This window comes from Silene latifolia, chromosome 2 (genome assembly GCF_048544455.1).
Source record: "Silene latifolia isolate original U9 population chromosome 2, ASM4854445v1, whole genome shotgun sequence".
In the NCBI taxonomy this organism is placed as follows: domain Eukaryota; kingdom Viridiplantae; phylum Streptophyta; class Magnoliopsida; order Caryophyllales; family Caryophyllaceae; genus Silene; species Silene latifolia.
The window spans coordinates 33,571,523-33,598,702 of NC_133527.1; the positions used below are offsets into that span (position 1 = coordinate 33,571,523).

General features: G+C 35.6%; 2 protein-coding genes and 1 non-coding gene across 3 annotated transcripts; 1 reads left to right on the forward strand and 2 right to left on the reverse strand.

Moving 5' to 3' along the window:
• Nucleotides 1-5,315: 5,315 nt before the first annotated feature.
• Nucleotides 5,316-15,374, forward strand: LOC141642580 (heat shock 70 kDa protein 16-like). The gene is made up of 11 exons (XM_074451413.1): nucleotides 5,316-5,405; nucleotides 6,372-7,593; nucleotides 8,067-8,282; nucleotides 10,607-10,699; nucleotides 10,792-10,947; nucleotides 11,727-11,912; nucleotides 12,887-13,033; nucleotides 13,117-13,245; nucleotides 13,339-13,469; nucleotides 14,389-14,520; nucleotides 15,062-15,374. Exons 2-10 carry the CDS (start codon nucleotides 6,424-6,426, stop codon nucleotides 14,477-14,479), a joined length of 2,319 nt encoding a protein of 772 aa, XP_074307514.1. The 5' UTR covers nucleotides 5,316-5,405; nucleotides 6,372-6,423; the 3' UTR covers nucleotides 14,480-14,520; nucleotides 15,062-15,374.
• A 1,443-nt stretch (nucleotides 15,375-16,817) lies between these two features.
• Nucleotides 16,818-16,889, reverse strand: TRNAQ-CUG (transfer RNA glutamine (anticodon CUG)). The gene has a single exon. It is a non-coding gene; the product is annotated as a tRNA-Gln (tRNA).
• A 773-nt stretch (nucleotides 16,890-17,662) lies between these two features.
• LOC141642581 (tRNA wybutosine-synthesizing protein 2/3/4-like) lies at nucleotides 17,663-25,291 on the reverse strand. Its single transcript, XM_074451414.1, has 9 exons — nucleotides 24,516-25,291; nucleotides 22,310-22,709; nucleotides 21,137-22,222; nucleotides 20,685-20,814; nucleotides 19,996-20,231; nucleotides 19,743-19,878; nucleotides 18,932-19,008; nucleotides 18,228-18,334; nucleotides 17,663-18,067 (listed from the first exon to the last, which is right to left on the reverse strand). Exons 1-9 carry the CDS (start codon nucleotides 25,234-25,236, stop codon nucleotides 17,943-17,945), a joined length of 3,018 nt encoding a protein of 1,005 aa, XP_074307515.1. The 5' UTR covers nucleotides 25,237-25,291; the 3' UTR covers nucleotides 17,663-17,942.
• Nucleotides 25,292-27,180: the final 1,889 nt, after the last annotated feature.

The window sequence follows — 27,180 nt, forward strand, 5'->3', positions numbered from 1 at the left end:
TTAGCCTACTTTCCTCTTTGCTTATCCTAATGGTAGTTTTTGGCTAATGATTTATTCTTTCATGATGGGATAATAGCTACATGGATATGTCTTGACATAGTAGGTGGGAGATGGAAAATGAACCGAATGGGCTTGATCTTGATTTTTGGCAAGCTACAAAATGGTAAGGTAGAACCTCTTTTGACCGATGCATCCATATCCGGTCTCTCTTAGGTGAGTGTAGGTGTCTCCTTATGATGTGTGTTCATCAAAACGCACAAGTATGATTCTCATGTCATTTCTTTGTAAGCATGCATTCATTTGTTATAGCATTTTGGAGCCATCCACATGATATTATTGCCTTTTTTACCCTTTCACAAACATTTTTCCTAGCTACATTATAACTTGCCTACCTTGTTAAGCTAGTAGTTTTGTTTGTTTTTGCTTGGGTGCTCAATTGGGATTTGTTTCAAAGTTTGGGAAATCATGTGAGCTTGGTCTTAATGCTCAAGAAAGAAGAAAAAAAATGAAAAATGAAAAAAAATGAAGAGTTGAAATGAAAAAAAAATGAGAATAAAAAGAAAGAAAAAAATGAATGAGAAAAAGCATGAAAAAAAAGAAGTATGCAATGAAATGAAAAAAAAAAAGGAGAAGAAGAAAAAGATGTGAGAAACTCTCAAAGCGTTATTCATATATTTTTGAGAGTTGTCTTATGATTAATTTGCAAAATTGGGTTAAAATTGGAATTGAGCATCCTTGTATTTGATTGTTGCTAGCTTGACATTAGCTCCACAATCCATAATTCATTTGTTCCCCTTCTTACCTGATGGGGCATATTCTGCACCCGCTGACCGAGTCAACATATTGAGTAAGGTCAAAGCCAAAAGACAACAAGTCAACGAGAAGGACGGCCTAGCCGACGAAGCATGCCGGCCTGTCACTTGGTTCTCGGCTAGGCAACCAACCAGCCGGGATACGTATCCGCGTACTCATATCCAAGACCCCTCGGCATGGAGTCAACCAGGCCAGTCGGCCTGCCATGGGTCCCTCGGCCGAGGGTAGAACAGTCTTTTCCACCTGCTCTGCCACTTGGCCACTTGGCCACTACGTGACAAAAGGTGAAAGTCTATAAATACTCCACTTCTCTCATTGAGAAAAGGATCTGAAATATAACCTAAACATCTCATAATCTGGTATAAACTCCCTTATCTCTCTACAATATACTTTGCCAAGTAACACACAACTTAATCCCTTTAAGTTTACTGACTTGAGCGTCGGAGTGAGTACGCTCGGTACCAAGCCGAGCCCTCAGTTTGTTCATATTTTACAGGAGAGACCGAAAGGAAGAGTCAAGCTACGACATCATTCAACAAGCTCACGTGGTAACAACACTGCTCCGAAATTACACCCGAAACATTACCCATTACATATTGTCTTCTTCCTACCTCTTTTAGCTTCTTTATCATGCTTGCATATGATTGTTTTTGCTTGCTAGTTTTGACATGTTTACCATATTAGATTGCGGGCACATTATTATAAGTCGAGGATAGTTGAGTGTTCATTCACAAAATTGTCCTATCACATATAAAAGAGTTTGAGTGCCCCGTGAGAGTTCATAAGTTAAAAGATAATGCAAAAGTTTAGAGGTTCATTTCAAGTTTTCCATGCTACGCCGTCATGTAAATCTCATCAATGTTTTGCTTTGTCTCTTGCCCATGTTGATTCGGGTTTTTAAATCATTATGCACAGCTTGTTTGGGATATTGCAATTGTTGGGATTAGGGATGGCAATTATGGCATAAACCGAACCGAACCCGAATCGAACCGAAGGAAAATATTCGATCCAAACCCACCTTTTAAAAACCCATCCCCGATCCACTGTTTAAAAACCCATATCCATATCCACTATTGAAAAACCCGAAACAAATCCAAACCCGATCCATTCATACCCGAACCCGATCCAATTGGATATTTTTGAAATTTTAGGCTTTATTAACCTTGAAATTTAAATTTTCTTATATAAGATTAAATTTTTATGTAGTCAAATCAAGTTTCGGATTGGGTTTTGGATTATGTAGTGGATCGGGTATGGATTTGGAGCGGGTATGGGTTTGAAAAAAATATAATGGATCGGGTATGGATTTTAAAATTTTGGATATGGATCGGGTATGGATATAGATCTGTGATCCAATAAGTAACTGGATCGGGTTTGGATCTTGCAAAATCCGATCCAACCCGACCCATTGCCATCCCTAGTTGGGATGTGGTTTCTTGCTTGGGGACAAGCAAGGGTTTAGCTTGAGGGAGTTTGATAAGTTCATAATTTATACATTTTTACCCCCTTATTTAGCTCCATTTTATTTGTATTATGCACTAACTTTAGTGTTTAATGAGCTAATATTTGCTTTCTAGTTTCATTTGTATGTTTTGTATGTTTTGTCATGTTTTGTAGGTATATGAGCTTTTAGGAGCTTAATTCTACAACATTTGCAAATGGCTAAGCTAAGGAAGATAATGAACTAGCATGGATGAATTGCATGGATTATCAATGCCAAAGTGATGGACCAAAAGGGTAGATGTGCAACAAAAAGCAAAAGCAAAGTCAAGCCCAAAGAAATGAAAGTCCAAATTAGAGTGGGAGCATTGGATGCTAAGAATGTGAAGTAATACCGGGTGATTAAGGAGCATTTAAGCACGAGCATAGAGATTCTTCAAGTAATTAATCAGGAAATAAAGGAAAATGCTCGGATAACCACGGCCCCGATCGGGGATGTGCCTCTCTTGCCATTTTACGTTATGCCTCTATTTTCTTATAAATAGGGGCGTTAATCCGTCATTAGGGATATCTTATTCTTACGTCTCATATACTTACAATAGCGTTAAGCATTATAATTTCTCTCAATAGTTTTCATATTAGTTTACAATATTGTTAAGCTTGTAGTTCTCAAACATTTAGTTCTTAATATATTTCAAGCATTTGGTTCTATTTGTTTCTTCCATACAAGTTCTTTTCTATTAAGGTATTTTTATTTCTAGTTTATAATTTTACATTTCTATTTAGTTTACATACAGTCTATAATTTCTAGTACTTTATTTATATTACATTAGCATTATTTGTTTTACATGTTATATCACCTAGTTTATATAAATCATACAACCATGTTTAGCATTTCTTACAATATAGTTTATAATTTACATTTCAATATGAGTAGCTAAATTTCCTAATCTAAGGGCTAGGGGAGCCATGCAAAATCAAGTTTATAACATGTTAAAATAGGTTGATAATAATATTGTTCAATTGTTTCTATCACATGTTTGCACCATAATGTTTAATATTTGTTTAAGGCCTTATTCATAGATTAAGTTTGTTCATTCATTCATTCTAAAAGTCGAGAGGCATGTAATCGAATTAGACAAAGCATGTGTAGTAGGACGACCTAGTCATGGACGAAAATTTCTCTAGGACCCGGTCTATGGTTGATACTAATGCCGTAAGGTGGGTATCTCTAAGCACAAATTCTCATTGAAGACATGACATATCCGTCACAAGCTTGTGACGGATACCACTTTACCTCACAATGTACCCACTTTTTCTCTCTCTTCAACACTATTCATGTGGTCCCCTTTCTCCACTAACCCATTTTGTTACCATTTTATCTCACAAAATATCCGCCACAAATGGTAACCCGTCACAAGGGAGACCAATTGATCTCTAAGCCTAAGCAATTGACAATGTTTTTAATACCGAGTTTGACATGATTATATATTTACCTTTGCATGTGTAACCCGACCCCCTTAGACTCCTTTTTATTATATAATTTACACCGTAGTTTTTTATTAGTCACCAAACAAACAAACAACCAAAACGAAATCGATCTTGATAGAAATCTTCCCATAGCATTTCACAACGTAATTCCCGTCTCCTTGTGTTCGACCCCTATTGTTACATTTATTTGTTATCTAGGGTCATTATCTTTGCATATGTACACGATAAGCCTATCAGTAATACCGCCGCACATAATATGACTAGATTATGTAAGTCACTTGGAGAAGAGATGGTAAATTCTTCGAATTTTCCACAAGTGATTTTGGCACTTGCGGATATTAATTTGAAATGAAATATCATACTCCTTGTTATTATAAAAAAAATCTAATCGAGAAATGCATTTAATGAAAAGAGCAAAAAACCCCACTTTCTCATCGAACTTCTCTACCGTCTTTTGTAATGCAATTAATTAACGTAATTTATTTTCGCGGTACAATTTTTACTCAATTCAGTACTTTTTACCCACAATTTTCCATTTGCATACCCTTTAACAAAAAACAAACCTACCTCCTTCCTGGCGCATCCCAAAGAATCAAAGTAAATAGTAAACAGATTTATTTAATTATGATGATAATATGGATTAAAACAAGTTTTAATTCGTTTATTGCATAACTATAAATCAAATTACTTCTTTTAATCCCCCTACTACTAAAAAATTAAAATTCTTAGTAGTTTTCCCGCCTAAATTGCATAATCCCCATATGGGCGTATTTATTTGGATATTAAATGATTAGGAATGAGGATGAGAATGAATAACAACCCACTAAATTGCACTAAAATTATTATGCAATCATCTTCATAATTATCATCTTTCATCAGTTATTACATATTTGATCCGATGATATAAATCTCACGAGATTTATTCCTTTAGTGAATTTAATAATATACTCCCTCCTAGTCTGATTGTTGGTTCCCTTTCTTTTGGGCACCAAAATTAAGGAAATGAATTTGATCCACACAAAACACCCTACCCCACATGGAATTGAATTTGGACCACACAAAACTTACCAAAAAAGGAAAGAGGAACCAACACCCGACTAGCATGAAAAAAGAAAGAGGAACCAACAATCAGACTAGGAGGGAATAATATTTATTTTCTAAATAAAGGTTGACAAAATAATTCAAGTAAAATTCATTAATTTATTCGGATTAAAAGTGTCGACTTTCCTATTTTATTTATTTGAATAGTAAAATTTGATCAGTATGATCCCCAAAAAACTGAAAATGAGTTGAAACTAATACTCTAAATGCAAACATATCTAACAATTACATTTAAAAATTACCGACTTACCGTGTTGTAGCACGGGGTTTATACTAGTTAAAGAACAAATCGACTAGATCATAGACGGAATCAAACTAAATTTGATTTAATCCAATTGGACCAAAATTCAAACGAACCAATCTGATCTTTTCTCCATACCCTTTGAAATGGAAGTAATCAACACACATTTGAATCCACTAGGCCCGAAGTCACGGTGAGCACTAACTCTAGTATACACAAAATTTAGACGGCCTTTGCAGTTAACACATTTACTCATTCTTTCCTGTATTTTTCTTCATGGTCGTCTCCTCTTCATCCTTCATCCGCCATTAAACTCGAGGTAATTTCATCGCTTCATCTTCTTCATTGCATTTCGTATGCTATCTATATTCTACTATTTCTGTTGATTGCAACTTCATTAATTATTCATATCATCATAATTTTGATTTATGATCATGTTTTGCTCAAATTACGAATTAATCTAATCGCGAAACTGAATACTGATTGATTTTGTTTTTTTAGGCTATGAAATTGGTCGAATTTGGTTTTGCTTGCTTTAGGAAGATTACTGGCATTATCGTATTAATGTAAGGTAGAATTCGCGCTATGAAAATTAGCTTGGTAGGGTTTGGAGATTATCTTCTTGATTAAGTAGCGAAACTTATGAATATCGTCTTTCGATTTCCTATGGAGCCAAAGATTTGTTATTTTTTGGTTGTGGATGATGATGGGTTCAAGTAAAATGACTTGCTAAATTGTTAGTGCTTCTATATATTATGAAGTAGCAGTCATTTGTTGTAGTTTTTGACGCAATTCCCCCCGCCTTGCAATTTACTGGAGCCCTTGAGGCACAGGGGTAATGTTTTTATATAGGTTTTTCGGGTAATGAAATTTTTCTAATTTAGGGTTTTGCTCGCTTTAAAGGAGATTACTCTTGCAATTTACCGGAGCCCTTGAGGCACTGGGGTAATGTTGTTTTTATATAGGTTTTTCGGGTAATGAAATTTTTCTAATTTAGGGTTTTGCTCGCTTTAGGGGAGATTACTGGCATTATTGAATCAGTATAAAGTGGCATTAACATCTTAGAAAGTGAGCGTGTTAAATTAATTTGGGATTTTCATGTGATTAAAATTTTATAATTTAGGTCGTTGCTTGCTATACGGATTCTGGCATTATCGTTTTCATATTAGGTGAAATGAGCGTGGTAGGGTTTGGCAACATCGTGTTAATTAAATAGCGAAACTGAACTTCAATTAATTTAGGTTTGTCCTGAAATTGTTCTAATTTGGGGCTTTGCTTGCTTTAGGGAAGCTACTGGGATTTTCACGATAGTGTAAGTCGGAATTTGCTCAGAGAAAATGAGCGTGATAGGCTTTGACATTGGAAATGAGAACTGCGTGATTGCAGCTGTGAAGCAAAGAGGAATTGATGTGTTGTTGAACGATGAGTCAAAACGTGAGACGCCGGCAGTGGTCTCATTTGGGGAAAAGCAGAGGTTTTTAGGTTCAGCAGGTGCTGCTTGTGCGACGATGAACCCTAAATCAACAATTTCTCAGGTTAAAAGATTGATAGGTCGTAACTTCGATCACCCTGACATTCAGAATGATTTGAGGTTGTTACCTTTTGAGACCTCGCAAGCTAGTAATGGTGGTATCCTAATTCATCTACATTATTTGGGTAAAAGGTGCACCTTTACCCCTGTACAAATATTGGCGATGATTTTCTCGCATTTGAAGCAAACGGCTGAGAAAAACTTGGAAGTAAATGTTTCAGAATGTGTGATGGGGATTCCTTGTTATTTCACTCAGTTGCAAAAGAGCCTCTATTTAGGTGCCGCTAAAATTGCTGGTCTTAGCCCTTTGAGATTGTTGCATGACTGTACTGCTACTGCCCTTGGTTATGGTATCTACCGGACTGATAATTCCAATCTGGATCCATCGTGTGTTGTGTTTGTCGATGTTGGGCACTCTGATACTCAGGTTGCTGTTGTTTCCTTTAAATCTGGACATATGAAGATACTTTCTCACTCCTTTGACTGTAACTTAGGGGCCCGAGACTTTGATGAGGTTCTGTTTCGCCATTTTGCAGCGCAATTTAAGGAACAGTATAATATTGATGTATATGCCAGCGCTCGGGCTTGTATTCGGCTTCGAGCAGCTTGCGAGAAATTAAAAAAGGTCTTGAGCGCAAATTTAGAGGCGCCTCTTCACATAGAGTGTTTGATGGATGAGAAAGATGTAAAGGGTTTTATAAGAAGGGATCAATTTGAAGAGCTCTCATCAGGTTTATTGGAAAGGATTGTCGTCCCATGCCAGAAAGCTCTCAGTGATTCTCATGTGACTGTTGAGAGGATTCAGTCTGTGGAGCTCGTCGGTTCAGGATCTCGAATACCCGCTATTGGAAGAACTCTGTCTTCATTTTTTAAACAAGAACCGCGTCGGACTCTCAATGCTAGTGAATGTGTGGCTCGTGGATGTGCGCTGCAATGTGCCATGCTTAGCCCCACGTTCCGTGTCAAGGATTACGAGGTTTGCATTCATCCTCCTTTGTGATACCTCTGTTTTTTTGTTATTGTTTTAGACTTGTACAAATAAGGCTGTCTAGTTTTCACATGTGATCAAATGAGTCGGAAGAAGGAAATAAATTGATTGCTAAAAAGTAAAAGAATACTGAATCATGTTAAAACTTGAAAGAAATTATGATGCTGACTCATTTTTGAAAGACTTTATGTATTGGTTCTTCCATAATTCATTGAACCAAGGAAAGTCTAACTTTATCTGCTTTCTTGCTTCTTGCCTTATCTTGAATGTTGGGGGTTGTGATATAGTGTTTGCCGTATGATTTTTGCTTCTGTTGTGGGAGGCCCATTAATTGTTTGGCAGGTATATAGCTATAGAAGTGTTCTATTGCAGATGATGTGTCCTTAGCACAAGTCATGAGCTTGAATGTTGCTTCATTATTGTGTTTTTACTCAGCCAGTGTTTTACATTGTCACTTACAGGTCGAGGATACGTTACCATTCTCCATTGAACTTAGTTTAGCGGGTGATAGTCCAATACAATCACTTCGTAACAGTGTATTATTTCCTAAAGGATGTTCTATTCCAAGTGATAAAATTATTACATTGCACAACCGTAGCACATATCACATAGAAGCGTGTTACGATGATGAAAAGGAGCTGCCTTCTGGTGTATCTTCTCAAATCAGCCTTTCCACGGTATTTCTTCCTTAAAGTCAGTAGGTGAATTTGTGTTGATTTGTGCTACTATATGAACAGATCTTTTGTATTATGAACTGCTACTGATACCTCATAGACTTATCACGGGGGAAGAGACTATAGTTTAGTAAGAGACTGGGCTTCAGAGGGAAGTAGATTATATGATTGTCAAAGGAGGAGACGGAGATCACGGGAAATGAATAGGAGGAATAGGGGTGAGGGTAAGGCAAGAGAAAGATAGCTTATCAATTGCTATGCCTTATTACTTGTGAAACGAGACATTGTTAAAACGAGCTTAATAAGTCATCATTAGCAATAGGGGGGAGGGTAAGGCAAGAGAAAGATATCTTATCAATTGCTATGCCTTATTACTTGTGAAACGAGAGATGGTTAAAATGAGCTTAATAAGCCATCAAGAAAGAAAGATGCAGTAAGATTGCCTTGAAAGATCTCTCCGTGCCTTACATACCTTCCAAAATACCAAAAGTGTACAATTTAAGGAGTAGAAACAAAAGTAATAAGAACCACATATGGTGATGTAAGTAGGTCTGTGGGTTGATTGTGTGGTTGAGATTAATTGCAAGTGGGATATCGAAGGGTATTTCAGAAACAACCAAATAGTGAAAAATGAAAGATATTTTAGAGACCGAGGGAGTACAACACAATATCAAAAAACAAAATAAAAACTGGCCATAAGCAGAGGTTATAAAACTAAAGGAAAGCGGCATATATTATCTTTTTAGTGGAGAAATAATGGAGAAGTAGGGCCTTAGTTGAACCGTCAATCCATGTTGTATGATTATAGAATAACCATGTGCTATGAGTCTGAACTAGTTTTTCTACCCGTGAAAATCACGGGTGCGTTTAAGATTAAATGTTTAAGGTTATGCATAAGTGTAACATCATTAGTCATTAGTATGAAACATGTTGATATTTTTATTACTAACACTCACACACACAAAATTTTCATCTGAATTATAATTCATGTAGTTTGATAAAAAACATAAAAACATTTTAATATCTATTTTTATATAAATTAAGATATTATATGAGTAACACGGTAAGTAGGTGTAATACTACATGAATGTAATGTGGAACTACTTAATACCACATGAATGTAACCGTGTTAATTGAATAGACGATAAGTCCGTTGGCTTATATTTTTTAGTTTTAATTTGTTTCTCATATATTTTCATTAGTAACCGTGTCAGTTTCACATAAACTCCACTTATCGTGGGCTATGATTTTTTTTTTCTTGAATTAATTTGTTTTTTTTTTTCATTGCAATAAATTTTTTGTTGTTTCATAGCTACGATAACGTGGTTTTAGAAGAGTATCTTTGATGATCTTTATATTATCCTTCTACTATGGTATTTTAATTTACAATGTTATATGAAAAAACTATGTTCTTTTATTTTTTAAGCTCTTTTTATATGTAACTAATTCATTGAAATTAACGGGTAAAATTATACAACAATATTGCATAATTAAATTAATACAATGTTGTAACAACAAAATAGTAAAAGCTTATTTATATGTTCAATTTGTTTTTTTTTTGCGAAGAACTTATTTTAATATAAAATCTTAAAATTAAAATTTAGAATTTACTTTGATGTTTAATTTTTATTTAAGTCTTTAGTTTTCTTTAAAGTTAAAAAGATAAATTTTAATATTTGTGGTGTTCGAGTCTGTATCTAGTTCTACAAATGGTTTAAACATTTACTTTTTTATTTTTTTAAATATCAAACACTGTGACAGTTATTTAGTGCTTTGTTTTTTTTTTCCTTCATTAATTTTTGTCTCTAATTAATAATAAATGACTTGTTGATATGGAGGATGGTTGTGTAGATAATTGAAAATCTTGATGTGGCATAAAGGTAGGTGATTAGTTCGCCTTTTTATTATTATATATACTCCCTCCATTCAACTCCACTTTGCATGTTTCTCTTTTGCACACTATTCACAAGCGGACATTCAACTTCAATTTTCTCTTGATACATAAGTTAAAATATATTCATGTGGGATCTTATTTGATTCGTCTTTAAGAGTACATTATAAATATATAACTTTTATAATTTTTGTAAATACGTAGCTAAAAATATTTACCGCGTAAAAGTCGCGTTGGCAAACGTGATAAAGCAAACATGTAAAGTGGAGTTGAATGGAGGGAGTAGATGTTGCAGAAAATGATGTCATAAAGAAGTTATGGTAGTATATCAAAAGATAGGAAGTCCACATATAGCAAAGATAAGTAGGTCTCCATCAGTTGCGACATCAGGCATATTTTTCTGCTATTATTCAAAGTTTGTTATCGTCTTTCGTAGATCGGCCCATTACCCTCTCAGATTGAAAGCGGAAAAGTGAAGATTAAAGCTTGTATAACTCTTCATGGGACCATTACTTTAGCATCTGCCTCAGTAAGCATTTCAGTTTCTGCCAAATTTGGTATGTAAAATGTTACAATACTAATTTTATGGGTAGCCAGTTGACTCTTGTATTGTTATCTCAGCTTGTAGGTGTTGATATGCATGAAGTAACTCTCAGAAGCAATGGAGAGATGCCTACGGAAAGGATGGAAGCTGAAGCTGACTATGGACCTCCTTATGCAGGAATTGGAGCGGAGGATAGATACTCCCAACATTCTAAGCAAGCATCTGGCTGCCATGTGAGTTATCACTTGTTTTTTGGTTTACTAAACTAGCAATGTCACATGAGACAGTCTTTGACAGACTCCAAGTCGAGCCCCCCCCCCCCTCCCAAATTTGCGGAGCCATTAAGGGCTTAAGGCATTAGGCTAATGTTGTTGTTGCTGATGCTGCTCTTATATAGCCAAGACAGCAATCTGTAGCTCGCCCTCCTAATTAATTTTTTTTATCTTCTATAACCTTTGGTCCACTGCTTCATTGCTACTACTCTTTGCACAGATAGTGAGTAAAATTGTATACCCTAGATAAATAAAATGTACTGGTAATTAATTTCAAAGAAGCTAACGCATCAACAGAGAATAAGAATTATACATAATCAGATGAGTCAATAGGAAAAGAGCTGGCTATTGCGCACTGCATAATGAGGTGAAGACCTGGCAAGCTTAAAATTGATTGTCGCAGCGGCGCAGCCTTGTATCATTCGTGTGTCATAAATGTTTTTGGGGCCCGGTACTTCCACAAAATGCATATGCGTCACAGTTACCCTCAAAAACTTTACAAAGTAGTTGCTACTTGCTATGCTGTCGAGTGTCGACAGTTTGAAATATACAAATAAATCAAGCAGTCTTTGAAATATACAAATAATATCAAACGTAATCTGATTATAGATTATAAGATGACTCAGTTGAAGAAAAAATTGCTGTTCGAGCTACTTGCTTTTGAAAAGGGCTTCCCTTCTTTTCCAGAAAGGGGAACTCAGCCTAGACAGTGTTGATAACTGATTTGTTCTTTTTCCCAGAGTCACGGAGAAAACGTTGGGATAGGCATACCAATTATTGAGAGAATAATTGGCGGTTTGGATGAGGCAGAGCTTTCTAGTGCTCAAGAGAACGAAGCTGAACTGGCCCTGGAAGATTGCAAGGTCGAACAAGCAAAAGAGAAGAAAAATTCTTTGGAGGCTTATGTGTATGAAATGCGTAATAAGGTACAACTTCTAATCTTTGTTACTCTTTTGTATTTTTCAAGTTTCAATTTAGATCTAAAGCACGCACTACTCCAAATCACACTAAATTTGTTGTAGCTCCTTTATCTTGACCTTCAAGGACAACCTTTGCATTTATGTTCGTGATCTTATCTTTTTAGCATTCGTTGTCAAATAAAATAATTTGGTTTTTAGATCCAGCGATACTAATACAACAATAAGAGCAACATAATCTCAGTGTCTCAAGGGCTCACGTAAATTGCGAGGCAAGGGGTAGAGGGGAGGCTAATGTATGCAGCCTTACTCTTCTATCGCTACAGAAAGGCTGTTCCAGATTACCTAATATGAAAATTGGTTCTAAAGTTGCATTGACTGACCGCTACCTCACAATTATAAAAAGTGCAACCATATTACTCTGATGGCGAGTGTAACAAGAAGAAAGAGTTTGACATGCTTACATGATATCCGTTTAGACAATCTTGGCCAACAGCTCAGTCCATGTCCAAAAGATTTACTGTGTGGAAGTCATTGTGCATTTGTTTTTAGATTTATAACTTTTGGAATTGCTCCTGAACTTTTATCCCGCTTACCTACAAACGTGCCAACTTGATTGTTTCATGCCGTCACTTCCTGATGGCAACCTTCGAGGGGATGGGAGTGAAGAGAGGCAGATAGGCTGCACATGGATATTGGAGAGCGTTTGCTGTTTATGCTATGAACCAAGCCAATTAACGTACTGGATGGCGTTGGTCTGATACAACCAACATGCTTTTACCCTTACATGGTGGATTTGTGGTAGCTCCTCAGCTCCTCTGAGATTAGATCAATGAATTTGTGTGCTTTAGTACCACATTGTGTTTGTTGTGTTTCACATTCATTTCTATCTAGTATACATTTGACCATCATGTTGTCAATTCTTCTTTTAAGGTTTTCTTTGGTGTGCCTCTGGCTAATAACTCAGATGTATACTCGCGTAGATTTTGAGTGCGTACCAGGCTTTTGCTACTGAATCAGAAAAGGGAGTTATATCCGAGAAGTTGCAGCAGACTGAAGATTGGTTATATGAGGAGGGAGAAGATGAGTCTGCAAATGTTTATGCGGAAACACTTCATGATATTAAGAAGGTTTATAGATGTTTCAGTCTACTAATATATCCTTAGATGATTCATCAGGGATGACTAAACTGATTCCTACTTTGTTTTTGTAGTTGGTTGATCCGATCGAAAGTCGTTATAAAGATGAGGAGGCCCGAGGACGTGCTGCAAAATATTTGCTCACCACCATTAGGGAATGGCAGAGAGGTTCACATGCATTACCAGTCAGTAAAAGAGAAGCTGTATGTATTTTTATGGGGATTTGAGCAACATAAATGAATACTCTGCTAATTAGTTTTTGCAGAGTCGATCATCTAACGTTTATATTTGTTTAGGTACTGGCTGAATGTTCTCAATCTGAACGATGGCATCGGGAAAAGACTCAGCAGCAGGAATCCTGGCCGAAAAATAAAGATCCAGTGTTATGGTCATCTGATATCGAGAAAGAAGCAAATAACCTTCTAAAGTATGGATCAATATTTTTTTTGTTTTTCATGCCTCTTATATCATTTATGATACACCGACACCCTTAGAAGTATCCAAATCGAGTGTCACAGTGTTGGACTCTGCTATATTAGGAAACATTCTCTTGAAGATGTGTAAGTTATACTGAAGTCATGGGCGGAGAGAGGGGTATGCTATATGGGCTATGGCCCTATATAGTTTTATGATCAATAGCTTTTACTATCAAGTATGACCATTGTAAAATAGTGGCATGGTTGCTTTCTACATAGTAATTAAAAATGGTAGGTTTTTTTGAAGGTCATGGGTTCGAGCCTTTCACACAACATTTTCTTACATTTTTGTGGATGTTTCGACTTACATAAATAATAGGATATTTTAAACTAAAATTCATTAAATTTTGAGATTTCCGAGTATATTTTATTATATTTCAATACTTTTAAGGAAACAAGTCGATATCTATTACATGTGCCAATTTCAAATTTGATAACATAAATATATATTTAAAATGGTCTGAAATATAAAATTCAAATACCCTACATTATAGACATATATATATATTTTAGACCCTCCGAGTCCCCGTTAAACTCAATATATCGTATTAATTTTGCCCCCAATTACAAATACTACCTATATCACTATTTAAACTTAAAAAATAATAAAATTTTTTTTACCATATTTCACTTTTAAATTATAGCCCTATATGGTTTTGAACCCTAGCTCTGCCCCTGACTGAAGTGTCCGTCCGTATACTTGCTTGTTGGTGTATGTGTTTCCGTCTCTAATATTAGCTGGAATCTCTATAGATATTGGAACACAAAAATGCTTGTTTGTTGGGAGTATGCTTTTCCTTCTCTGATATCAAATGTTCCAGATATGTTTGAAGTGATCTTGCTGCTTGCTTATTTTGTAAACTCATGCAGGAGTTTGAATTATATCAAAGGTTCCCCTCACCAAGAGAATGAGTCATACTCGGATGAAAGGAGCAATCGAGATGATATGGAAGAAGATTGACGCTTGCAGGATCAATGCTGGAATTGATGAACTCTAATATGGTGAGCTGTGTTATCTGTGTACCTAATTTTTTTTTTTTTGTGGCGATTTTAGTGTGTGGCCTATCAACATAACACTCTCATATAAGATGTCACGAGTTCTTTGACTCTTTCATGATAGGATTTCTCACGTGAGACAGTCTCTCGATGATTCTATCATGAGACCTCTCAGTCTCACATGAGATGGGTAGTCAATTTTTTATCGTATTTTCTTTTTCTTTTTCTTTTCTACGAGTATTAGTTTTAATGTGCTGTATACTTGTATGTTTTGTTTCTTATTACTGTATGTTAATGTGAGACTCTCTTACGAAACGATCTCGTTAGTTAGTAACCCTTATCATGAGACCTCTCGCATGATGGGTATATGTTTCAAGGGATTATTTTTGTTTGAAATCTTGATATGGTTTCACTATTACAATAAAATCATGTCTGAGGAGACTACTAAACATTATTAGTTACAGACTTCAAGTTAATACCCAGTTTGTCCTCGCCTCCAGCTACCCTGCCCATTTAATCTAATTTATATTTATTTCTAATTTTGCAGAAATGGCGATGAAATCTGGATTCTGACCATTCTTTGTAATATTTTTTTGTTGGTAAGAGCTCGGAGCACTGTTCAAACGTGTGATTACCAGTTACCACAGTATTGTTGCCTCTTCAATTTTCGGCCTAAGCTTAAATTCTTTGGAATGATAAAAGGGAAATGCAGTGAATTGTATAATTATAATCAGTTATAATTATGGGGAAAAAAAGGACAAATTGATGTTTCAGATATTTCCTCCGTTTTATTTTGTACAGATTTGTGTTTGGTTATTAAGAAGTACTCTAATTACCTCTGCATGGCAGGGGTCCCAAAACTAATCGTGTTTTTACATATTTAATTTATGCCAAACGCTTGTAGAATACAATACTCAGAGTCAGGTTACCTCCGGTCCTCCATGACTGAAGTTCGAAATAAATCAAGTTACTCCAATTTACTTCGAACGGGAAACTAATTAGAAAAAAAAAAGTTTCTTTTCTGAACAATTCTCAAGTATTCTGGATTTTCAGAATTTGCTATTAGAAGTTTGCCAATTACGGCTCCTCATGGCTATATACAGTAGTACATACCTACATACAATTAGAACACCCAATCATGAAAATTTGTCCTCAATAAAAGAAGGGTTGTGCTTTTTCACATACGGATTTTACTCTTTCACATACGTTTTTTACATTTTTATCCTTGTCATTTTTTCTCATCTCCCTCATTGAAAATCCCTTCTTGATCCGGCCTCGAAAGACCCTAAATATTTTATAAGGTGTTGTTTCCCTGTAAAAGGAGAATTGGAAACAAAGATAAATCTTTATCGGAAAAGGGCTACTGAGGAGTAAGCAATGATCTTCTTAAGATCGATCTGTCTTAAAGTGGTCAAGGAAGTATATATTATAGCAATCGCGCTTAGAGTATAAATGAAGGGAGCAAATTCGACCTCGAAGCGAAAACCTGAAAAATTGGAACGGTAATTTTTTCTCATCTCCCTCATTGAAAATCCCTTCCTGATCCGGCCTCAAATATACCGTTCCTCTATCCCAATTTTATTGTTTTCTTTTAATTTTGAGAGCGAATTGGATAGTAAAATTGGCAGCAGTCTAATAATCGATGAGTATGTAATTGATTTTTTTTTTTTTTTTACCTTCTGTGCATATTGCAATGCAGATTAGTGTGCATACAACATACTTCAACTTGACTTGAACATGCATGTAAGGTTCAATTCAATTAGTTGTCCGTAATGCTCAATTCAACATTAGCCATGGATTATCATTTGAACAACTTGACGTATTCGTTCTACAAGTTTGATATCCGCAATTCACCATCTTGATTCAATCATTAGCACCAACCTTAATTTAAATAATTAAAGAAAATTCAACAAACCCTAATTTCATCCCCTTTAACAAATTAATAATAATATTAGTAATTGATAAACCAATAACTTACTTTATTAATCAGAAATTACGAGTTATAGTTCAATTTTTTTTGGAGCAATTAAATTAAGTTTTAGAGAAAAGGTTGACATAAGAATTAATTACTTTAGGTTTTAGGTAAAAAGGGTATTATATGGAAAATAAATGAAAAAATTTATGTGAAAGAGTAAAGTCCGTATGTGAAAAAGTAATTCTGTAAAAGGAAGGACGCCAAGGGTTTGCGTTAATAATATCACGATATTTGACTAGCTTTTTTCGTCAATTACTGTATGTTGGAACATATTTTTTACCCTACTCCGACAGAAATTTAGATAGATAATTAAAAAAAAAAAAAAAAAAGGTCCCACCGAGACTTGAACTCGGGTTACTGGATTCAGAGTCCAATGTCCTAACCACTAGACCATGGGACCGTTGTTGATATTTAATCAGTTTAGTCATATATAAATACATGAACATAAAAAGAGAAATAAAAATATGAGAACCAAGTTTCGATCCAGGGACCTGTGGATTATGGGCAAACAACGCTCTGCTGCTTCACTCTAATTTAATATTCATCAAAATGCACAATATTTATTTATACTTGTAGATCAGCGTATGAGCTCTTACATCTCTATCTTTTTATTATTCTCCAAAAAAAATTAAATGAACCTTTTGAATAAATAGGATTATGGATAAGTTATTATTACAGTATGAAAAAACTTGGATTTTTATCACTTCTTTAACTGGCCAGATGTTTTTTTCTTTTCATTTATCAAAATAGATCAACATTGTTGTAGCATTTTAGAGTCATTTTTAAAAAACCATGTCAAAAGATGCAAACGGGTCGGGCCACACCCAAATGGAGGAAAGACAGATCACTTGACAACACAAAGAAGGTTCCATCCTAAAACTAATTGGCTATAAGAAGAGTAGTCTCCTTGGTTATAAAGTATTACAATCTCACTTTCTACAAAAAACGTGGGACAATCACGCGTGGGTAGTTTATATTCTAACAACCCAAAATATCACTCGAGACAAATAAAATGAACACAGGTTTTATTTTCAATCTTTTTTTTTAATCTCAATTCTCAACAGGAAACTCGGGAACAAAAAATTACGTTTACAAAACCAGAAAAAATTCGGACAAATATGGTAAGTTGTAAGACCTTGGCAAGGTTGGTTTAACAAAGTAACAAGGCTTGGATAGAGTGCAATGTCAAGCATACATAAAATCATAAAACAAGTCCAAGGCTAACCTATTGTCATACATCGCATTTAATACAACAGTTGATGTTAGTAAAATTATCAAGTCCAATTTTTACTTGTCAAGTTATGTGACATCCTAAACTCTTAAAATAAAATCTGAAAGAGAATTTGTGACATCCGAATCGTAAAACCAAAACAATACAAAATGTGTTCCCCTTTCGCCATGCACCGTCATCATCAAGTCATCAATGCTCAATCTCCATTTTTAAAGTTTGGGCCTATATCACTTGATCAGATCCGCCTTGAATGTTTTCACAACTTATGTCAGCGACAACGTGACGAATATGAGGTGCATACCATTTTACTCTCTCCAGATGCACCATCGACACTTTCCAAAATCGACCTAAATTATGCATTGAAATGTCACAGTTGTGAAATATTGTCAATGACACGTAAAATAATTCAGACAAAAACAAAAAACAAGAAAGGGAAACAAGACAAAAAAAAAGTCGATAATATACAAATAAAGTTGGGGAATAGATACAAAAATAATTAAAATATACCTTCTGACTCGGCAATTTCAGATATCGATTTAACTACATGTTGTGTCCACTCAGTCTCTTCTGAATCCTTCACATTCATATGTATATGAAGTGTTCCACCTTCCGACCTACAGTCAAAGTTCAAGTTCAAGCCAGATGAAAATTAGAGAAGAAATAAGCATTCCTGAAAAATGAACTAAATGTAGTTCGGGATTAATAATGGAAGGGGAAGATGGTTTAGATGGCCAAGATGGGGCAATTGGTGAACAAAAGGGGAATAGTTGTCGCTCATAATTCGTAGGTACATCAAACTGGGTATACGGTGAGGGATGGAAACAATATGTTCTTTAGGGAGTGGTTCTGGTTTCTTTTATTTTGTTGTTGTTTTGGTATTTCACCATGCAGAACTCATATTCCTCAATGCTTCTTGACAACTCCTTGGCTTTATGGCCTTAATAAACGATTTATAAAAAAAAAAAAAAAAAAAAAAAAAAAAAACAGAAATAAAATACTAGAAGAGCCAATAACATGCAAGACTATGACATGTCACATTGCTAGGGATAAAAAGAAAATTGACAATTAGAAAATTTTACCAAGGGGAAGATGGAAATCCATCGTTGGGGTGGAACGGCAGTGGTATTTCAGATGTCGAACAACATGGGATTTTTTATTTTCTATATACCATGAAGTTAAATTCAAAATCATAGCATAGTTAGAAAACCAACCTTAATGCCCTTACAGCAACAACCCAGCTTCCCTCACTTGATGGCAGGAGACCTAGGCATACCCGATTAGCAACCCCCTGTATGGCATTAACGTGAAACAGAATAAGATAGAATAAGAGGCTAATAAAGCTGAAGCAAAGGTTTATTTATAATTTTTAACTGCCACCAGTGTTGCATGGTTTGTAGTTTGATTTGGTTCGAGGAACGAGTTCCTAGCACAGCTTTTCGACAATTGATGTTTTTTTATCATTAATATTTGTTTGTTTTAAAAAAATTTTGTCTTTAAGACTCCGTAATAAGATATGAATAACAATTACATTAGAATATACCCCACAGGTAAACGATTCTGGCTCCGCCACTGCTAGCACGCTACCCATCTCAAACTAGGTCGGAAGTGGGGTATTGTTTTGAACAAAATTCACTTTTGGAAGAAACTATTCTAAACATATTACTCACGGAGTATTACTTATTTGACCCATAAATGTCTCATCTGCTTTTTCATAAATTTTCATGAAAGTGAGTTAGAGGGTCTCACACTCATTCCTCACCATGAAAGAGATGCCTAGAAAGGAAACAGACGGTATTGATAGCCTGAACCACGGACTAGCCAAAATGGAATACATAAACTATTGACGAGACAGAGTAATATCCACACTTTTCTGATCAACAATAAGTCAATAATAATGACAGGATAAGTTCAGCATCTTAGCGTGAAGTTGCCACAGATTTATAATCACCAATATTATAAGAAAACTGGGTAATTAAATGCATAATATTAAAAAAAATGATATATAAAGTTTGAAGGGTTTACTTTGGGAGCCGTTAGTCGATTGTCTCCTTCAAGCACAATGCAACGATCAGACGCTAGATTAGCTTCAAGGTTATGGCGAAGAGCCTCAACAGCATGGGGATTCCACTCGCATGCATAAACCAGTTTGGCATGACCCCTGATGAACAAATTACAAATAGTAGGATTAATAGTCTAGCAACTCGCAAACTAAATATAAACACAAACATAGTATTCAAACATGTAGGCGTGAAAGCCATAAGAATTTGAAGGATACCTTACAAGAAAAGGCAACGTAAAATAGCCAATCCCTGCAAAAAGATCTACAATAACTTCATCTCTACAGTCTATACGAGCCATGCGAAGCTTTTCCGAAAGATTCCCCCACGAGAACATGCACTTTGTGACATCAAAACAGTATATTATTCCATTTTCACGATGATGAACCCACCCACTATCTCCAACAAGGATCTCTAGACGACTATCCCTAGTTCCAGTTGATGCAACACGGCCCTTCAATAAATAAATAAATGAATACAATCATCCATTTGTAGCAAGAGATCTAGTTAAAATATACAATTAATATAAACACTATTCTATTAGGGCATCTACAGATCTATTACGTCCATACAATGTCTTCCAAACTACGGTTAGAAATGAAATTTGTAAAGTTCGATCATGAAACTCTTGAAAACAAAATACTTCTACCTTCATCCCAAATTTATTGTTCCCATTTGAATTGGTGGTCAACTCACGTCAATTTTGACCATTAATTTCTCCAAATATGTATAGAGAATTAGAGATACAAAGTAAAATTAATCATATTTGATTAATCAAAAACAAAATATTTTTTATAGAGTAATGTATTTAAAGTGACATCATTTGACCAAAAACGTCAATCAACACATAAATGCGATGGAAGAGAGTTTCAACTTTTGTTCAATGCTTTGCATAGGCATAGCTTACCTGACGAGCTAGACGATGAGCACCAAGAGTTTTAGCAACAGCGTCCCAAAGCTCCATACCTAGTGTATCCCATGCAGGATCTCTAAATGAGGTGATAGGCAGGACAGCAATGTCACCAAGTCGTTCCCACCTAAAGCAAAACCAGGCCTAATATTAGCACAGAATGCTATAAACAAAGACATATTTGGAGAAATTAATGGCCACAGTTGACATCAGTTGAGCGCCCAAGTCAAATGGTAAACACACATTTGGGATGGAGGTAGGTAGTAGCATTTTGATTTCAGAAGTTCCATGATCGAGCATTACAAACATGTAACATAGTAACATCCATGTCAGGCCAATTGCCAAGAATGAATCATAATTGATAGCACATAGCATCCTTACAAACTGCGTTTAGTAAAAGAGTTATCATGCAACATAAGCTCGAAGCAAAACAAGGAAGCAAGAAAAACCTTGTTGGTAGCTGATCCAATATTTCTTCAGATAAGCCTCTTTTTTTAAGTAGCAAGGCCACAGTTTCCTTCATTGCTTGTAAGGGAGACAAAAGGGTTTTTTTCATGGAAACAAACTCGTCAATGTATTTAGTGGCACCAAAAGCTACTAAAAGATCCAAGGCTTTTGAGCAAGAATCAATAGAAGTTTTACACAAATTAAGGTCACCGAAACCTTCAATCATCCTAGCTGTTTGGATTAGTTCATCAGAGAATAGAGCACAAAATTTTGTGGTAACAGGAAAATATATACAAGAACCGTCTCCATTGGAATTCACCTTTCTACTGGGATCCAGCCATCCAAATTTCTTGAGGATGTCTTTTCCAGGCTTCGCATACTTTTTGTTAAGTTTTAACACCCAATAAGCATTCTCAATTGCATCTCCAACATCTCTTCTAATTTCTTTTTTATCCAAATTCAAATCAGTATCCACTTGTAGCTTACTATTCTGGTATCCTCTACTATCAGCAAGCTTTAGCAAAGGAAGCATGTTGATCATTGTTGGTTCACTGAACTTAGTACCAAATGCATAACATGATGCTCCACCACCAATCATGACCAAATCATCGCCAATAACATTGGCGGTACTTCGAACAAACAACTCTTTGCCCACTGAGTCAAGGATCACATGCTTCCACGAGAAAGTGTTAAGGTCAAGCAAGGACAGCTCTTGACTGTGTTGCCTAACTGGACAACCCCCAATGATTCCTAAATATTCCTTATAGATAAACATGGACTGGGAAAATCTTGGATATGGAGACCTTCCAAGTGTCTTAACCTTCATCCATTGACATTCCTCAATATCAAAGCTATAAAGGTCTCCTAATGCTTTCTCACCATCATAACCGCCAAAAAGGTACAATTTTTGTCCATGTGCCACCAATGAATGTGAATGTCGGGCAGACGGCCATTCTCCAGATGCATGTACATCTGTCCACAGCATTGTAGCCACATCCAGCAAAAGTAAAGATGAATACAGCATACTCTCATTAAGTCCGCCAAACAGATAAATTTTTGAGCCAATAACAGCTGCTGCATGACGATGCCTGCATGAAAATAATGTCACAAACTCATTTGACAATAAGAAATGAATAATCATAGTAGAAAGCAGCATTAGTAATTGAATTCATCACCTCGGAGTAAAGGCATTGCTAGGGTCACTAACCAATTTCCATTCAGTTTCGACAAAGTCAAAGATCCATACTTCGCTCAAAATATTGGCAGGATCTGCCCTGCCTCCAATGACAATCATCGAATCTCCAACTACTGAAGATGTGTGACCTAAGCGTGGAGAAGGACAGCCCTTGACAGGCATCACAGTTAGTCTACAAGATGAAGGATCAAAACGTAGGCAGTCACTTCTACGTGCATGCCGTCCTATGCCGCCAAAACCACCATAAATTAGAACCTCATTCTTATTAGAATTACTTATTGGACAAGTTGAATGCCCCCACAAGAAAAGCCTATCTGCAGGTTCTCCAACAATTTCCATAGGAACAACAGCTAGACTGATACGGTAATTTTCCAATGGCCCTGTCATCATTCAAAAATTAAGCCGAACTCTCTTAGTCTGAGGAATAGAACCCTGCAACAGTAGATATATTTCTTGTCACAAAACCAACTAGATCACCATGACAATAACAAATAGAGTGTAACAGGAAGAGTTATAGCTTGATACTTTGATCCAAGATGAAAAGAAGATGAATTTTGTCTGAACTCCAAAGTAATGCAACCTCATACAGTTGTACCAAGCATGGCAATTTCTTTCCACTCCTTTCTATCATTTCCTTGTCAATAAATGAACATAACTAGACTCCATTAAATCATCAGAGGGCAAGCCCAGCTTAAATTGCCATAACTCTGTACGTAAAATTCCTACAATGCAAATTCTAATAACAGTCCTGACTATAACTCTCCCTAGCAGTACAATGAGTGTTTCATTCAAGTATCTAAATTTGTTAATTTTTAAGTTTTCGAAAGAGAGAACTACACAGCTCTTTTAATTTCGGATCAATCACATTTTAATTAGAGGATGAAAGACAATGCACCCAAGAGTCTCCCTCTCCCGGGCCTGCTTAACATATTCCTACTCCGTACAACAAACCAAGTTCCTAATCTCCTCTTTCCCATGAGCTTTCAAACTTACTATACCATGCCAGAGATCAAAGTTCTCGAAGCAGCAAACTCAAAATAGCAGCATAACTATAGACTTAGTCCTTACTTTCATACTAAATACGTGACTTCTTCCGGAGTCGCTCTCTAACGTTTGAGCATCTTTCATACCGGAAACCCATTCTACTACCAGCTACTATAAGGCCAGCTTCCGTTTTTCAACCCACTACATCTATATAAACTGTCACAGACCCATAAGCACGAGACGGGGAAGCTAACTCAATACACTAGAAAGGGTTACCAGCTACTATAAGGCCAGCTACTATAAGGCCAGCTTCCGTTTTTCAGAACTACTACTAGCACTAGCAGCAGGATCCGTATTGGGCGTGTTCACTTATATTATAATAAGAAAGTTAAAACATTAACATTATCACTACTCGTCTAGAACATAAATATGGGCATCAACGGCTGTAGGTTCCACATAAATAGCTTCGGTTACAGATGCAGGAGAAGTAGATTCATAAACAAGATTTAATTTAGAAGTACAAGAGTACGTAGTAATGCATAAGGTGCGTAATGCGTAAGTCTACTAACCCCATATGATTCTAATATTTAAAGTCTCATATTTCGAGTTTAAACAAGTGGCTAGAGTGTTATGCTATAGTGTTATAGAGTATCCGGGAAGAACTCTCATATTTAAACAAGTGGCTAGAGTGTTATGCTATAGTGTTATAGAGTATCTGCTTGCTTCATTCCTAAACTAGATGCCCGGAGATAGGTGAACTCTCCTACTTATGTTATGGCCAAGTGCCAGCCAGCTTTGTTATAATTTGAATTTCCCATTCCCAAAAGAAAACAAGAAACTATAAAAGGCTGGTTGAAGAGTTAGAAAAAGATCGAAACAACTCACTAGGTGGAAATCTTGCCTTCTGTTATTCATACGAGACAGGGGTAGTAGAGGCAAAGCGGTGGTGGGTGCCTTTGACTTGGGCGTGAGGTGTATAACTACTTCAATTCTATGTCATGAACCACAAAACAACAATAAGCCTTGGTCGCGAATCATTTCAGGTGGGCTAACATGATTTTCTTTCAAATTAATTACTAACTACATTGAGATTGAGACAACACAAAACACATTTAAATATACCTAAAGCACAATCATCAAGACAATCAAATTACAAAATAACAACCTTACTCTCAATTTACAACTAAAACAAATCAATTTACCATCATCAACATCCAAATGCAGCAAAAGATCCTCTTCCCCAACACCACCACCATTATCACCTCGTGACACCACCAACGCGTTCTCCGCCTCGACGACACTATTAGGCTCTGAAAACCCATTATTCCTCAAACCCTCCATAAACCCTTGAGTCCTCTTCCAATTAGCACCCATCTTGTCATTAGCAACTTCCACAAGATACCTCAAATAATCTCTACTTACCATAATTCTCCCTTTACACCCCAAAGGAACCTCCATCCTTATCGAACACCGTATCGCAATAATTACCCTTTTGCCACTCACACTAGTAATCCCACTCTCCCTAAACCCACACGATATCGCCAACGACACCATAAACTGCGCCGAACCCACATCCCTGCACTCGATTGCGATTATCAGCGGCTCGAACCGGAACACCAACTCGCCCGACTCTGGCTGAGTTGACTCGGTCTGATTTGGGGGAAAGATGAGGTCGAGGACCGGGTTCGAGTCGACGGGTTCGTGGGAAATGAAAGCCCAAGTTCCGCCTTTAGAGGAGTTGGGCTTGTGTGAGAAGATGGAGATCCGACCCGAACAAGAGCTGGTGGTGAAGTAAGAAGGGTGGCTGTTAATGGCGGATAATAGGGGTATGATTGGTGCGTCAATGTTGCCTTTAGGAGATTTATCGGGAGATGTTGAGGATATTGCCGCCATTGTTGCGGCCTTCCTTTTCTCGAACTCCATTTTTATCAAGGTTTCGACTTTCTTTTTTTTTTTTTTTTTTTTTTTTTTTATGGGGTTTTTCTGCACAGCAGGGGTTTAATTCGGTTGATGACTTAAGGCAGAAGGAGTTTTGTAATATGATTATGTCTATTTATTTAGGGGGCGTTTTTTTCGCGTATGAGTATGAGTTTGAAATCAGTAATCATATTTGGGTGGTATGGGGTTGGAACTTTATTCCTCATTCCTGGTGTTTGTTTCAATTCCGAGTGGTATAAGTTTGAAACACAACTAAAGTTAAAATATGTAAAATATAATATCTTAAATTTTTAATTTTATAATGATAATTTTAATCAACTAATTATATGAAAGTTTATTTATAATATTTCCATAATTTTTATTCACTTTTTTGTTTCTTTTAATTTGATACTCATTGGTATCAATCGCATACCCACCCTCCTCCTTGTGTATGAGAAACCCATACCTCATGGATTTAAGGTATGGGTATAAAACCCCCAAATTTGTCAAACAAACACTTGGTATGCGTTTGGTTCATTCCAAACTCATACCTCATACCTTTTGTTTTTGAACCAAACACCCCCTTAGAGTTTCTCTACAAACCCTCTATTGTTGGACATGAGTATTGAGGTTCATGGATGAGAGGGGTTACAATATAGTATACAGGTTTACAGAGAGAGAATGTAAGGAAACAAAATTACCACAAGTCATTAAATCTAAGCAACAAAGAACAACCAAACTTACCATGATCTATACCCCGAATGCAGTCCGAGTCCGATTTTGCTGTATCGGCAGTCCTTGGTGCCTGTTTTGGCTGCTTCAGATATGTACCTTGACAAAGATAAATCCCAATGAACAAAATGTGACTTTTACAAGAATCAAACTAAGAATTTGGTTTACAAATCAATAGATAATAAACTTACCGGCATTTGCTAAAATTTCATAAGTGACTCTTGTGATGGTGCTTTCCTGAACTTGCTTTTCCAGTAGGCCATATTATGAACCTTGAAGGGCTTTATCTATTGTTGGTATGAGGTTTGTGAGTAAATGAGTTTGTATATTATCTTATGTGACATGAGAACAAACCTATTAAAGGTTTGTCTATTGCTAATGCCCTTAGGCCCTGTTCTTTCTGGCTTATTTTTAGCTCACTTCAGTTGAATTTAGCTCTATTCAGTTTCATTCAGTTCAGTTCAGTTCAATTCAGCTTCTTTCAATTCAGTTCAGCCTCACTAAGTTCAGTACATTTCATTTCTACTTATTTTAAACTTATAGATTTTATTAATATTTTAATATTTATTTATTTATTATTACTAATTAAAATTGTTATATCAATATTATTAATATTTTTATTATTGTTATTAACTAATTAATCATCACAATTATTATTATTATAATGAATATTGTGATTACTACAATCAATAATATCGATATTAATATAAATAATACAATTAATAATACTCTTATTAATATGAATACTCTTATTAATCAATTATAATATTATTAATAACATTGCTACTATTATTATTAAAAATATTTCTATTATTACTTTTATTATAAATACGTTTTTTTTCAAATAAGAACTTTATTTTTTCACATACATTTTTTTTAAAACATTTCATTTTTGTACTCTTTTTTAACTAAAACCCAACCAAATGAACTCTGAAATCATCGTTTTTCCTAAAACTTATTCTAATTGCTCAAAAGATTGATTCCATTTAATAAAGTATTTTATATTTTTATCAATTATTAATATTATTTGTTGATTTTTAATTAATTATTCAAAATTTATTTGTTTGTTAAAGATAAAATTAGGATTTGTTAACTTTTATTTATTTATTTAATTGAATTAGGATTGATGGTGGTTCTTGGTGGCTACTGAATCACTCTATTAGTATGATACGTACACGAGCTAGGCTTTGAACAACAATTTGGCAAATTAGTTTAGGA

Bases quoted from the DNA above. Each gene is read 5' to 3' on its own strand.
- LOC141642580 (XM_074451413.1), top strand. From the start codon at position 6,424: ATGAGCGTGATAGGCTTTGACATTGGAAATGAGAACTGCGTGATTGCA. The intron at 10,700-10,791 runs GTAAGCATTTCA...TTGTTATCTCAG, and splicing joins TTACTTTAGCATCTGCCTCA to CTTGTAGGTGTTGATATGCA. The intron at 11,913-12,886 runs GTACAACTTCTA...ATACTCGCGTAG, and splicing joins TGTATGAAATGCGTAATAAG to ATTTTGAGTGCGTACCAGGC.
- LOC141642581 (XM_074451414.1), bottom strand. From the start codon at position 25,236: ATGGAGTTCGAGAAAAGGAAGGCCGCAACAATGGCGGCAATATCCTCA. The intron at 22,710-24,515 runs GTAAATTGATTT...GAATGATGACAG, and splicing joins GCATTTGGATGTTGATGATG to GGCCATTGGAAAATTACCGT. The intron at 18,068-18,227 runs GTATATTTTAAT...TGCATAATTTAG, and splicing joins TGAAATTGCCGAGTCAGAAG to GTCGATTTTGGAAAGTGTCG.